General features: G+C 38.3%; 1 protein-coding gene across 1 annotated transcript in view; it reads right to left on the bottom strand.

Annotated features, from left to right (window-relative positions):
• LOC119693848 (calcium/calmodulin-dependent protein kinase kinase 1) overlaps window positions 1-12,751 on the bottom strand; it is a 181,936-nt gene extending 169,185 nt beyond the window's left edge. The window contains exon 1 of the mRNA XM_038118667.2: window positions 12,524-12,751. Within this exon, the coding sequence (XP_037974595.2) occupies window positions 12,524-12,550 (27 nt within the window). The 5' untranslated portion in view covers window positions 12,551-12,751. The remainder of the gene's footprint in view (window positions 1-12,523) is intronic.
• Between the last annotated feature and the right edge of the window lie 424 nt (window positions 12,752-13,175).

The raw sequence follows: 13,175 nt of genomic DNA, 5'->3' as shown, positions 1-13,175 counted from the left end.
ATGTCCCCACATATTATTATTATTATTATTATAATAGATCCCAAAGTATGATTTCAGAGCTTTTGTATTTTTACGACGCACCATTTTGTCGTAATTTCTTTTCAGGCATGACACCCAGATTTTATGACTGTTTACGTATGAGATTAGTTATAAGAGATTTATGGCGAACGTGACGAAAATTTTATGGGTTTCTTTGCAGATTATTTTTTCTGTTTTGGTTATATTTAACGTAATATCGAATATTTGTTAAATAATTATGTTCATACCTACTCATGGTCAATGCTACAAAATCATTTAATCATAAGAAAGACATGAATGAAACCACCGTGTAAAAATACTATATTTATTATACAACATACACATACCCAAAATAAAAATCTTTTTCTTCTATAATATTAAGTATACACTCACGAGCAATGAAAAAAAAACCAGTCACATAGCACCAAAAGCTAAATGCATCAATCTGCAAAAGTGAAGTACATTTTTCATCAGAATATTACCCAATCAAAAAAAAATGTGAAAACATTTAAATGAAATGTTTGAAAAAATTGGGGCCATTTTATGTCGGCATTTTTTGTGTGGTACAGGGCAGAAAAACCTGACCCCTCTCAGAAACATTGTTACTATGAGAGGGGGGTCAGGTTTTTCTGCACATGACCGTACGTTTTCATTGATCGCAATTGTATTAGTATAGATAATATATTCTCTCACGCTAAGCTAATGTTTGGTGCAGAGTTGGCTCAATAACATAGATAAGGCACGCCACCAGTATGATGGTTAGGTAGGTACCTAGTTATATTCAATTACTTAAGTCATATTATTATAGATATCGTATCGGCGCAGACGGAGGATTAAACAGGGTGTTCCTTTAATCAACTTCAAGCCGCAGTGACCTATTTCCTTAACTAGTCAAGTAATCATTCTGAACTTTTATTCTTACAAAATTGGCCGATGATGAAACGTGGAAGTTTTAGACGTTAGGTATTTCCCACAAAATTATAAGAAACGTTCATTTAAACGCGATTTTTACTCTGATTTGAACCTGATTTTATAAATTGTCAACATGGACATTTTTTTAAACAAAACTTAGTAAAAAGCGGTAATCAAAGCATTGACTTCCGATCAACTTGTGAACACTTTAGTTAGTTCTAGTGAAATTTGTTTTTAACGGACCCTCAAAAACCTCTCGTAGTGTATGTTTGTAGTCTAAAAGGAAAATGACAGTTTGTCACTGTGAATTTAATGACTTTTACTTATTAACGAGAATTTAAAACTGAATTCTCTTTTACTGACTGTACTAGTGTTATTCAGAATTCCGGTCCTGTTATCGGATCTGGCACAATATATCTACGAAATGATTTGAATTTCCGTCCAGGTTGTGAAATGCATTCAGTGAATATTCGATGTGTTATGGCCTTCGGCATTCTGAACCTGTATTGTATATATGTTATATGTATAATACATAACGTCGGGTGCAGCCAAACTTTTCAGCATATAAAAGTACATTTAACAGCGCATCAGAATGAAATACGAAATGCTATATTTTTTTTACTTTTGAAGTCGGTTAATAAAATACTTACAAGTAAGTCATATTCTGATGCGCTGTTAAATGTACTTTTATATGCTGAACAGTTTAAAATTTTATGTTTTAAGAGCTGATTTTTCCATAGTCAGATAAATGTTATTCTGTCGAATAAAATTGTTGCTGTCACTGTCTAATACAAATATTCAGACGCGACAGTATCAGAATTATTCCCCAGATAACTTTAATCTGGCTATTGAAAAATAAGCCCTAAGTTTAATCTAAGGACAAAGTCACAAATGTACTAGCCGAACTAATTCCAAATAAGAGCACAGTAGTAAAGGGGTGTTATTTGTCAAGAGGTTTCTTTTGCACAAAAAAATAAAAAGAGCCTATTATAAAATTGACGATTACTTAGAGTTATTGCATGGTTGTTATTAATAGGCAGTTATACAGGGTGGCCCAAAGAGTGACGTCCAAAGGAAAATATTTGATTCCTTAGGTCAAGGGGTAGCCAAATCACCCCCATGAATGTTCAGCAATTTTTAGTAGTTTAGGAGTTATGATTTGTTTCATCCACTGAGGTCGATTTTCGTAGAAAATTAGTTAAACAAATCATAACTCCTAAACTACTAAAAATTGCTGAACATACATGGGGATGATTTGGCTACCGCTTGACCTAAGGAATAAAATATTTTCCTTTGGACGTCACTCTTTGGGCCACCCTGTATAGCTCTGCTATGCTGTAAACACTTTATAGTATTATTATGCTTATAATTATTGTATATCATTTGAAAAGATGGCTCAGGAGTTTCTTGTCTCCGTTCTTCTCCAAAAACAAAAAGAGACCCTTATTCGAACGGACTCTCCGTTCGAATAAGGGTTTTTAAAAAAATTGTCGTTCATCAGAAAACCTTATATTTGTACGATAGATAAAAGACTTTTGACTTTAAGCCCGCCCCCGAAGGCCAGATTTCCAGAAGGTGTAACTCGATATTGTTTTCAAATAAGAAATCTATTTTCACGATATTGAAATCTGTTCTAGAATGTGAGCGATTGAACCTATTTTCAATAATGTCTGTAACACTCAATATGGCATCAAACAGAGTTGTTCATACATATTGATAGGGTCGTTCACCCGTTGCTCATGAACTTTCGAATCTGCCTACACCTAAAGGGCAATGTAATTGGATATTTTCAGTTGGAATCACGGTGGAGCTTAGTCCATAATTAAATTATATTGTTTATTATTTTTATTAATATTTTTTAAAATTAAATTTTATAGTTATTTATTCACTTCCACAATGAAGTAACTATACATAAGACACCTGTCGAAGTTATTGTCTAGAAGTGAGGGTAGCTGAATCGAATATATACTTATATTGCTATTTGATATGCTGCAACAATGGATCCCAATAATTTTCTTAAATTATACATACATGTTTTTTTGTTGCACCTTTCTACTAGTTTTTCTGTACCTCCTGTAGGTTGGCTGGTAGAAAATGCTTTTAGCATTAAGTCCACCTTTTGTACACTTATATTTCATATTTGTGCAATAAAGTATCAAATAAATAAATAAATAATTACATGGTACATGAAGATTACCTAAAAATCGGTTGATAAATAACCTAGTTAGGTAGAGTTTATGTGTTAGTGAATTCTACATATTAATAATTTTCTTTCCAGAAACGTACCTACTTGTTATGTCGAATAATGTAAACCGGTTTATACAGCTTTCCAAAGTTATTTATAGTGTCGCCACTAGCCCGGATGCAGTGAAATGAAATCTGAAACTGGCGTGAACATCGATTAATGGAAATATAGGAAATGTAGGACACCAGAATACATAATCACTGTGTAACTGAGGGCGGACTATACCTGACACTACAGTGTGTTGTTTTTCGGACCCGACAAACTTTAAGGGTGGATTCTACGAGTAATTACATCGAGAAAAAACCCCATATGTGGGGGTCTAAGTAAGTTAAATTAGATTTTCTTCTTCTTTATAGAAAATCATATCCCGAGATTTAAATGCCTTACGAACATGAAATAAAATATCCAATAAAAATATGCACAACTGCTTAAAAGTTAAATAAAAAAAGTTCAAAGCAACTTTAAAATGGCCGCCATTTCTAGAATATTGAGATTTGACCCCACATATGGGGGTTTTTTCTCGATGAAATTACTCGTAGAATCCACCCTTAAAAATTGTCGGGTCCGAAAAACAACAAACTGTATACATCTGTATTAATTCATTTGACTTTTATTTTAATGAATTTTTAGGTTCTGTACCTCAAAGGGAAAAAAGGAACCGTTATACTATAGATCCGAGCACAGGATTCGAAACCTCCGTTTACGTTGCGTATCGTCAAATGTCACTGTCAAAATGTAAGGCAAATTTGTTAGTTCCAAAAGTGGCATTTGTTTTTTCCATGTAAGGTGGAATTTCACCAAACGCTAAACGTAGGTATTTAGTAGCCTGTCATACGTCTGTCAGTTAGTACAAAATGTATTTAAAATTTGATTTAAATACGTTTAGCGTTTGGTAAAAGCGACCCTTCGTGTAGATTCGAAAATAGTATCGAATCCTATGCTCCTATTCGTCTGTCCGTGTGTCACCACCGTTTTTTATTTATCTTCCAAATATAAGATTTTCTGATGAACGACATTTTTTTACAAACAACGTCCAACGTCCGTGTTTCACTACCCTTATTCGCAGAAATGGGTAAAGGTACATATCATGCTAAAGGTTTCTTCTGTAACTGCTAGGTCCGTCATGCTAATTACAGTTTTTAGAACGTTTATTTAATTCTTCAATCAACTTGCGAAATTTCATAAGTGGGCCCACTTACCCGACAACTCTCTCAGCATAAGCTTGCTCCACCAACCCGCACTAGGTCAGCTTGGTGGACTAAACCTAAAACCTGGTCATTGGAAGGAGCCTCGGCAGTGGGGACGTGTAAGGTTGTGATGCCGACGTGGCCATTGATCTCAGTTATGATACTGGGTAAAAAAAATTGGGGTGATTTGAGTAAGTACTAAGTACTATTAATAATATTCAGTTATTCAGTCCATACGAGTAACCGAAAACATACAGTATACTATAGTACATAAGGTAACGATTTCATGTTCATTGACCTAGAAGGCCGTTACAATTTTGTACTGTAAAAGTTAGTGTTCGTGCAGCTCACTGTATAGAATTTTCTTCAGTAATGTTCAGTTTTCACGCTATTTGTTTTCACTTTCATCGTTGCTTCATAGTCAAGGTTGTGTTCAGGGTTGAACTCAGGCACTTAATACACTTGCGAGCAATAAAAAAGGTCCATCCACAACATGCCGACAGCAAAACCAATTTTTAAACTTTTTTTACATTACATAGTTTTTTTATTTTTTTGTTGTTTATATATTCTAATGCGCTGTTAAAAGTACTTCAATATCGCAGATGGCATCATTACGCAAGCTTCCGTTTATCGAGTAATGATTACTAGCTGTTCGCGAAACAACCGGATAACCGGATATGAAGCATCTAAAGTTTGTTTTTTTTAACGCTACCATTGTCAATATATTTTTAACCTCTTACTAGAAATATTTCTGTGTTTGGTGGCCGGATAAGTATTATAGAGTTAATAAAAAATCTATAAGTAGCCAATATCTAAATTATTAAATGATGTACCTACTGAAATAAGGGATGAAACAAATAAGGCAAGATTAAATTCTCAAGATTGATAAAAAAACATTTGTTAAGTAAAATCTAGATACCTATTGTCTGATGTTTAAACAAGTATCAAGTTAAATTTATTGTTGCTTAACAATAAATTTAACTTGATGAAGAAACTTAGTGCTTGCTAAGTTTCTTTAAATAGAATATTAATTAGTTTATTAAGAAAGAAGTCTGAATTCACAGAAAAACCCATAAACTGGTTTTGTTGTCATTAATAATTGTACTGTGTTTTTTATTATTAATAAATACATTGAAAACTGAAACTGAAACTGAATAATCTCGTTCTAGTACGTATTTTCACTTAAAAACCATTTCAACATTTAGGCATATAAAGTTATATTTAGATTTTCAGTATCAGATTACCCGCTTTAATATTCCCAGTGGATATGTTTACCCATACCCTGCCCATAGCCGCCGCCGGGTAATCAATTATAGACTCAAAAGCGATATATCAAGGCTGGGCCTTGCCTCCTGCTGTTAGGCAGCGTTCCCACTACGCCGGACCGGCAGATCTGCCGAAAACCGGACACCGGACAGAGTGTTCACATTACATCGGATCCCGGAAGAAATTCAGACAGTCCTCAGTTGAATTTGGACCTGCGCGCACAATGGACGACGAAATTGTTGTGGTGGTATCTTAATAGAAGGCATAATAAAAGAAAACATTGGGTACACCCTATTTTGCGGGAAAGATTTTCACTTGGAACATTTGAAACATTAATGGGTGAACTTAGAAGAGACGAATCAAAGTTCTAAAGTGAGTCAAACTCGTTCACATTACTCCGGGCCCGGTCGTTCTACCGGCAATTCGTAGTGACAAAACGTTCGGTAGAAATGCCGGGCTCGGCAAAAATGCCGGACCCGGGATAATGTGAATAGCTTCATATAAATTGTACAGCCACTAGCTCTTCCGGCAGATTTACCGGCGCGGCTGATCTGCCGGTCCGGCGTAGTGGGAACGCTGCCGGCAGCGTTCCCACTACGCCGGACCGGCAGATCTGCCGAAAACCGGACACCGGACAGAGTGTTCACATTACATCGGATACCGGAAGAAATTCAGACAGTCCTCAGTTGAATTTGGACCTGCGCGCATAATGGACGACGAAATTGTTGTGTTGTGGTGGTATCTTAATAGAAGGCAAAATAAAAGAAAACATTGGGTACACCCTATTTTACGGGAAAGATTTTCCATTCTTTTCATTTTACATCCAGGGGCGAGGGGAGCACGAGCGGGGCGAGCGGGGGACAGATACCGGCACAAACTCGTTCACATTACTCCGGGCCCGGTCGTTCTACCGGCAATTCGTAGTGACAAAACGTTCGGTAGAAATGCCGGGCTCGGCAAAAATGCCGGACCCGGGATAATGTGAATAGCTTCATATAAATTGTACAGCCACTAGCTCTTCCGGCAGATTTACCGGCGCGGCAGATCTGCCGGTCCGGCGTAGTGGGAACGCTGCCTTATTCTCGTTTTTAAAATAAAGCACACTAGATTTTCTTTTTATAAAACCACTGTAAAATTTGACCATATTTCACTTAGGCAGCGTTCCCACTACGCCGGACCGGCAGATCTGCCGAAAACCGGACACCGGACAGAGTGTTCACATTACATCGGATCCCGGAAGAAATTCAGACAGTCCTCAGTTGAATTTGGACCTGCGCGCACAATGGACGACGAAATTGTTGTGTTGTGGTGGTATCTTAATAGAAGGCAAAATAAAAGAAAACATTGGGTACACCCTATTTTACGGGAAAGATTTTCCATTCTTTTCATTTTACATCCAGGGGCGAGGGGAGCACGAGCGGGGCGAGCGGGGGACAGATACCGGCACAAACTCGTTCACATTACTCCGGGCCCGGTCGTTCTACCGGCAATTCGTAGTGACAAAACGTTCGGTAGAAATGCCGGGCTCGGCAGAAATGCCGGACCCGGGATAATGTGAATAGCTTCATATAAATTTTACAGCCACTAGCTCTTCCGGCAGATTTACCGGCGCGGCAGATCTGCCGGTCCGGCGTAGTGGGAACGCTGCCTTACTACACCCCATGAAAGTGATAAGTACTGTACGTTAGCGTTAGTACTTATTACTTCCATGATACACCCAAGAGCAATGAAAAAGTTTCAGTGACATATGGAATGTCAATGGCAATGGCAGTTGGAACTTTTTCATTGCTCCTGTGATTATTATAATCACTAGGTGTTCCCGCGAGCTTCGCTTAAAAAGTTTTCCCGTGGGAATTCCGGGATAAAAAGTAGCCTATGTTCTTTCCCAGGGTCTAGACCGTATGTATACCAATTTTCAGTAGTTTTGGCGTGAAAGAGTAACAGACAGACACAGTTACTTTCTTTTTTTTTTATTTATAATATTAGTTAGGATTATTTATTTGTTATTACAGTATATTTTGATTAACCATACCATCGCAGCTTCGCTCAGCCCAGTTATTATTCTCAGGGTTGGAAAAATAATTACTCATTAGAACATTGTAAAGAGCAGGAGAGTGGAAGAACAAACAAGGTGGTACTATAAAGATCGTGTTATATCTTGGGATCTAAACCGAAGTGTTTATGAGTAAGTCAGGGGCATAGTGACTTGTGACCTTTACATGATAGAGTGGTGCTGGAGGGTTACTCTATACTGGCGAAAAACAAACGAACGAGAGCTGTCGTGCAATGGGCACGTTTAAAACTGCGTACAAACCAGCCCAACGAACGCCCAACGAACGCCCAACGATGGATATTTATCATACATACCTAATACAGGACAGATTGCAGCAACGAAACCCGTTCGTTGGCGTTCGTTTGGCCGGTCTGTACGCAGCTTTATACAACGAGATAAGCTCTTGATTGGCTGCAGTTTTGTTTTTTCAGAAGCTTCAGAGCGCTGTGCGAACCACGGCTCTGTCTCATTATAGGTACTAAGACTATAGTCGTCGAAATATAATAGGCCCGTTTGGACAGCTCCAAAATGTCTGGGATGACAGCTGGTGTCAAAAGTAAATCATAAAAAATCTAAACAATAAGTAACTTTTGGGGCTTTAAAAGTTCTTTTTTCGTTCGGCCCATAAATAATAAGCCAGATTATGTGTCTTTTTATGTATTTCATCAAAGAAATCAAGAGTAAATAGAAAAATTGTGTAGCTGTCCAAACGGGCCTTTTATATTTAGACGACTATAAGAGTGCCGATTGCGTGACAATTCTCGTTCGTTCGTTCGTCGATTGTGAGAGTGACCCCAATGTGACGTATACGATCTTGTTTATCATTCGAGAGTTTGTGGGATAAAAATCTGGCATGTACCAATAAATTCCATGTAGCACTTTTTATATTAGAAATAGGGTATTTATGTTTTATACCACGTGCTCTTACGGCGAAGGAGAACATCGTGAGGAAACCTGCACATCTATAAATTGTGTGAAAACACTAACCCGCAGTGGACCAGCGTGCTGGGTCATGGTCCAAGCTTCAGAAGGTGTTCAGACCTTATGTGGATATACACGAAAGGTTCTATAGAGAGCTTATCATCCCCGTACAGAATAGAATGTGAATCATAATAGAGGAGTACTTACATCATTGACAAAGGAATAAAGAGAGGACATGGCATAACCACGAAAAAAATGCGCCTACCTAAACTTTGGTTTCAATTAAAATGGCGGCTTTTTTCTTGAAAAATGTAAACAAACAAATTGTTTGACAGCTGAAGTTCCTTGTGTTTGGATGTCAATCAACATGGCGACCGGTCGCAATGTTGTAATTTTAGGCAATAGACAAAACTACTGTTGTCCTTTTTTACGTACGATAACACCAATGTCCTCTCTTTATTCCTTTGTCATTGACTTACATACATGATTTTATTTAGCGAAAGCTTTTAGGTCATCATGCAAAAATACATTTTAGTATGCAAAAGTTAAAATTGGAAGATAATTGTATCTGGAAATTTAAAATGGGTCATCAGGCGGCCCAGTTCACGAGATGAAACTCTTTTTAAAACGTATTTTGTAGTTTGACTGATAGAAACCGCTTATCCTTACTAATCCGAACTAATATTATAAATGCGAAGGTAGCTGTGTCTGTCTGTCTGTCTATCTGTTACTCTTTCACGCCAAAACTACTGAACGGATGTGAATGAAATTTGGTGTACATATGGTCTTGACCCTGGGAAAAAAATAGGCTACTTTTTATCCCGGAATTCCCACGGGAAAACTTTTTAAGGCGAAGCAAAGCGCGGGGGAACAGCTAGTAGTATTATAATTCTTTAAACGACTTCTATCGTGATAGATGTTGAAGTAACTCAATGAGATCCATGTGGGTCTGTGGTCTGTGATAGACCTGTCCACATGGAAACAAAGCAATTAGCAACGAACTCACCGAGCGATGTACGACCGAGTATATGAATACGTATGTACTATCGGGGAATCGCCCGGTTGCCTACCTGAAAGGTTAGAACCGCTTGCAGCCTGCTACCAGCCGCACCCACACATACACTTGCTCGACCAATGACCAATGAGGTAACAAAGACAAAATCAAAAAACCACTTTATTGACAGATTAAAAAGATGAAATATATATGTACAAAGGAGGCCTTTATTGTTACGAGGTCCTGTTGGTAACAGCATGGCTCTATACTTCATGGCTCTAAACACCTGTTCCTTACACGCCATTGGTTCACACGTATGGAAGGGGCGGGGCTGTTACGACGGGGTGCGTAAGCGATATTCTTTTGAAATCGGGCCAGCATGGATTTCCCCGATAGTACATATAGTACTGTGGGCGAACTGTCCAGACGAACCAGGTCGAGTTAAATCGAACGTTCTGGAAATACTCCTGTACCCGTATCACGAAAATTCGAGCTAACGAATAGAATCGAATGCGAGTGCGACTATTGTCAACTTGACAGCACTTTCGAACACTTTTTACCTTTCGAATGAGTTTCGAAAAGAATGACCACAGAGTACATAATATTATTCTGACAATGACCTATGGAATGATAGCTGTCAAACTTTCGCAAATCTATACACCGCCATTTTGTTGTTGACAGGTTGACAGCACTTTCGAATAGACTATCGAATAGAATGTGCTGCGTTTTTTCCGGATCGCTCTACTGTAATATTATACCATCGATTCCATAACTATGTATACAGGGTGTTACTAGAAGGGTATACTAAGTCGAAACCTACGTGTGAACTGTGAAACATGTAATATTATCTAAGCCCGAATGTATATGAAATAAGAATGTCAAAATTCGCAAAACTGAACTACCAATAGCTCAACTCGATATTCTCAGTATTCGAGAAAGCTTTCGAAAGCTTCGGGAGCTTTCTAAGATTTGTGCTGAAGACACGAAGCTTCAACTATTTACGTACCATGTTGTAATTTGCTGGCAGTTACAAAATAAAGGGACTGATACAAAAATACACACACAGGCATTGAAAAAGTTCCAGTGACATATGGAACGTCAATGGAAAGAAAGAAAGAAAGAAAGAAACATTTATTTGACAGGCAGGTGGAACTTTTTCATTTCAAATGACATCATGGTACGTAAACAGTTGACGCTTTGTTTCTTCAGTAGAAATCTTAGAAAGCTCCCGAAGCTTTCGAAAGCTTTCTCGAATACTGAGAGTATCGAGTTGAGCTAGTGAATGCACTGACGTCGTAAGTTTAAAAGAACTTAGTGTAAGTAGCTAGAGTCCGTTAATTTACTTACACTTTATATTGCCGACAAAAAACAATTTTTACATGGAAACATTTAAAAAAATAGCTAATAATTTGCGGACTTATTAATGAAACGCAATTTCTACCAGCCAACCTTTGATAACGATGTTTTATTTCACCCTAAAAGCGATAGCATACATTGTGCTTAAATTCCAAAGAACTGAGCTACCACCGCTCATATAAACGACCACCATATTTCAGCGTTTTCCTTAGTTATACATACATACAGTTAAAAGGAACGTACGGGAGTATCGATAACAGCTGATACTGAACCTTATCAAGGACTTTGGCAGCCATATTTACTGTTATCATTGCCATCAAGTCAATACTTCGTTTGTCGTGTCTGGTTCCGCAGACTAAAAATACTGGGGCACCAACTCGCCACTACAGCTCGTCAGATTTGATAGTTTGTCGAAAACTATAAAAGTTTACGTTTTCTCACAAACAAAGTGGCGCTTCTAGAGGAAACTATGATGAAACTTTGACAGATAATGAATTCAGATGACAGGAGAAAACGTATTTTTTTTTCGTTTTTAACACACGCACTCACGCCTTGTACTAATGTACTCCCTTGCGGGGTAGGCAGAGGTGCATTGCTGCACCCACTTTTCGCCAGAGTGTTATGTTAGTCCCATGTAATAGGGGGCGGGCCTATTGCTATTTTACGGGCACATCCAAGACCCGAGAACAAATATCTGTGTTTAAACAAATATCTGCCCCAGCCGGGAATCGAACCCGGGACCATCGGCTCAGTAGTCAGGGTCACTAACCACTACGCCATTCGGTCGTTTTTCGTTTTTATAAATAGCAAAACCCGTACTAGAGGATCTGGCACTACAAACTACGCGTGTGTAATACGACGACATTGAGTTGTGGATAGTGCGGCTATGGAAATATACAATCTAGAGTGACCACTATAGCATCGGTTATCTGTCAAAAATCTGTCAGATCCATATGAATTATGTCAGTTTTGAAAGATAAACCTAATGCTGCTTGTCCAATATAATGTACATTGTGTTAATGGTCTCCCGCCAAGAATGGATTTTTAGAAAAGGTGTTGATGAAGCTTTTACTATCAGACACGACTGGTTGCATTAGGATCGCCAAGGATATAATAATTATTTATATATATATTTTCGCTATAACTTTGTTTGCTCTGTTTCGACTCAGGGCCATAGGTCCAGTAAGTTTTCACCCTAGAAAGAATTTCGGCACAAAGTAAATCACATTAGCGGCATTCAACATATGGAACCCTAAACGACCTAGTTAGGAACCCGAGCTTTTCACAAAACATTTTGTTTCAATACAGGCATCGTAATTTAATAACTGAAATTACAGCCGCACCGCTAAACGTTTCGCTGAAAACGTGTTAGTAGAGATTCCGATTATATCGTGAATAAATAATAACTTTTGCTAACATACAACCACAACCGTTATAGTGGCACTATCTGTGTAAATTTAATAACTTTAAGTTGTAAATAGGGACTTTTAGTAGTAATAAGGAGCCATACTACAGCTATGGGCACATTTATGTAGTAAATAATTCCGTAAATTGATAACAAAACCACGTACCGTACCGCCGCGTCCGTCCTCTGCCATCTGTGGGACTGGCTGGCAGCTGTCACCATAACATAACCAACAAACTGAACAATCACAAACTCTTTGCTATGAAAAAGAAAGAAAAACGAAAACCGCGCGCGTAAAAGCTGGCCAGTCACGTGGCAAGAATTTCAATTTTGAAAATGGAATGTTTACAACTCTGTTTGGTTTTCGAACGCGAGACGCGACGGTCCCTCCGGGGGTTGGTGGGAGACTGAGTGCGCGCGCCGGCCGGTTGCCATGGCAACGGAGGGTTCTATTACGGACTACGGAAATGTGTCACCTTGAAAGTGTGAGACTTTTAATTTGATATCGGAAGCGATTCCGTTTCTTTCGTCTTTACGCCGATATTGAAAAAACGGTGACGTGTATGGTGAGACGTGACGCAGATGTGTGAGATTGAGTGATTGCATCGTCGCTCCCATAGTGCTTTGTATAGGTAATAGGTAAAAGATAGAATACAAGTGATTGTAGCTCATGTTTAGTAACACTCAACGAATCCTAGCTGGAACATGTGGCTGGCTCGTCGTAATAATAAAACTGACCCTTTTTCATATTGTCTTCCTATCTATGTGGTTGTCTGGAAGAGATTACTTTTAGTAATAAGGCCGCCGATTGTACTATT

This window comes from Plutella xylostella, chromosome 16, assembly GCF_932276165.1.
Source record: "Plutella xylostella chromosome 16, ilPluXylo3.1, whole genome shotgun sequence".
Classification (NCBI taxonomy): Eukaryota; Metazoa; Arthropoda; class Insecta; order Lepidoptera; family Plutellidae; genus Plutella; species Plutella xylostella.
This window is presented reverse-complemented; position numbering and strand designations above follow the sequence as displayed.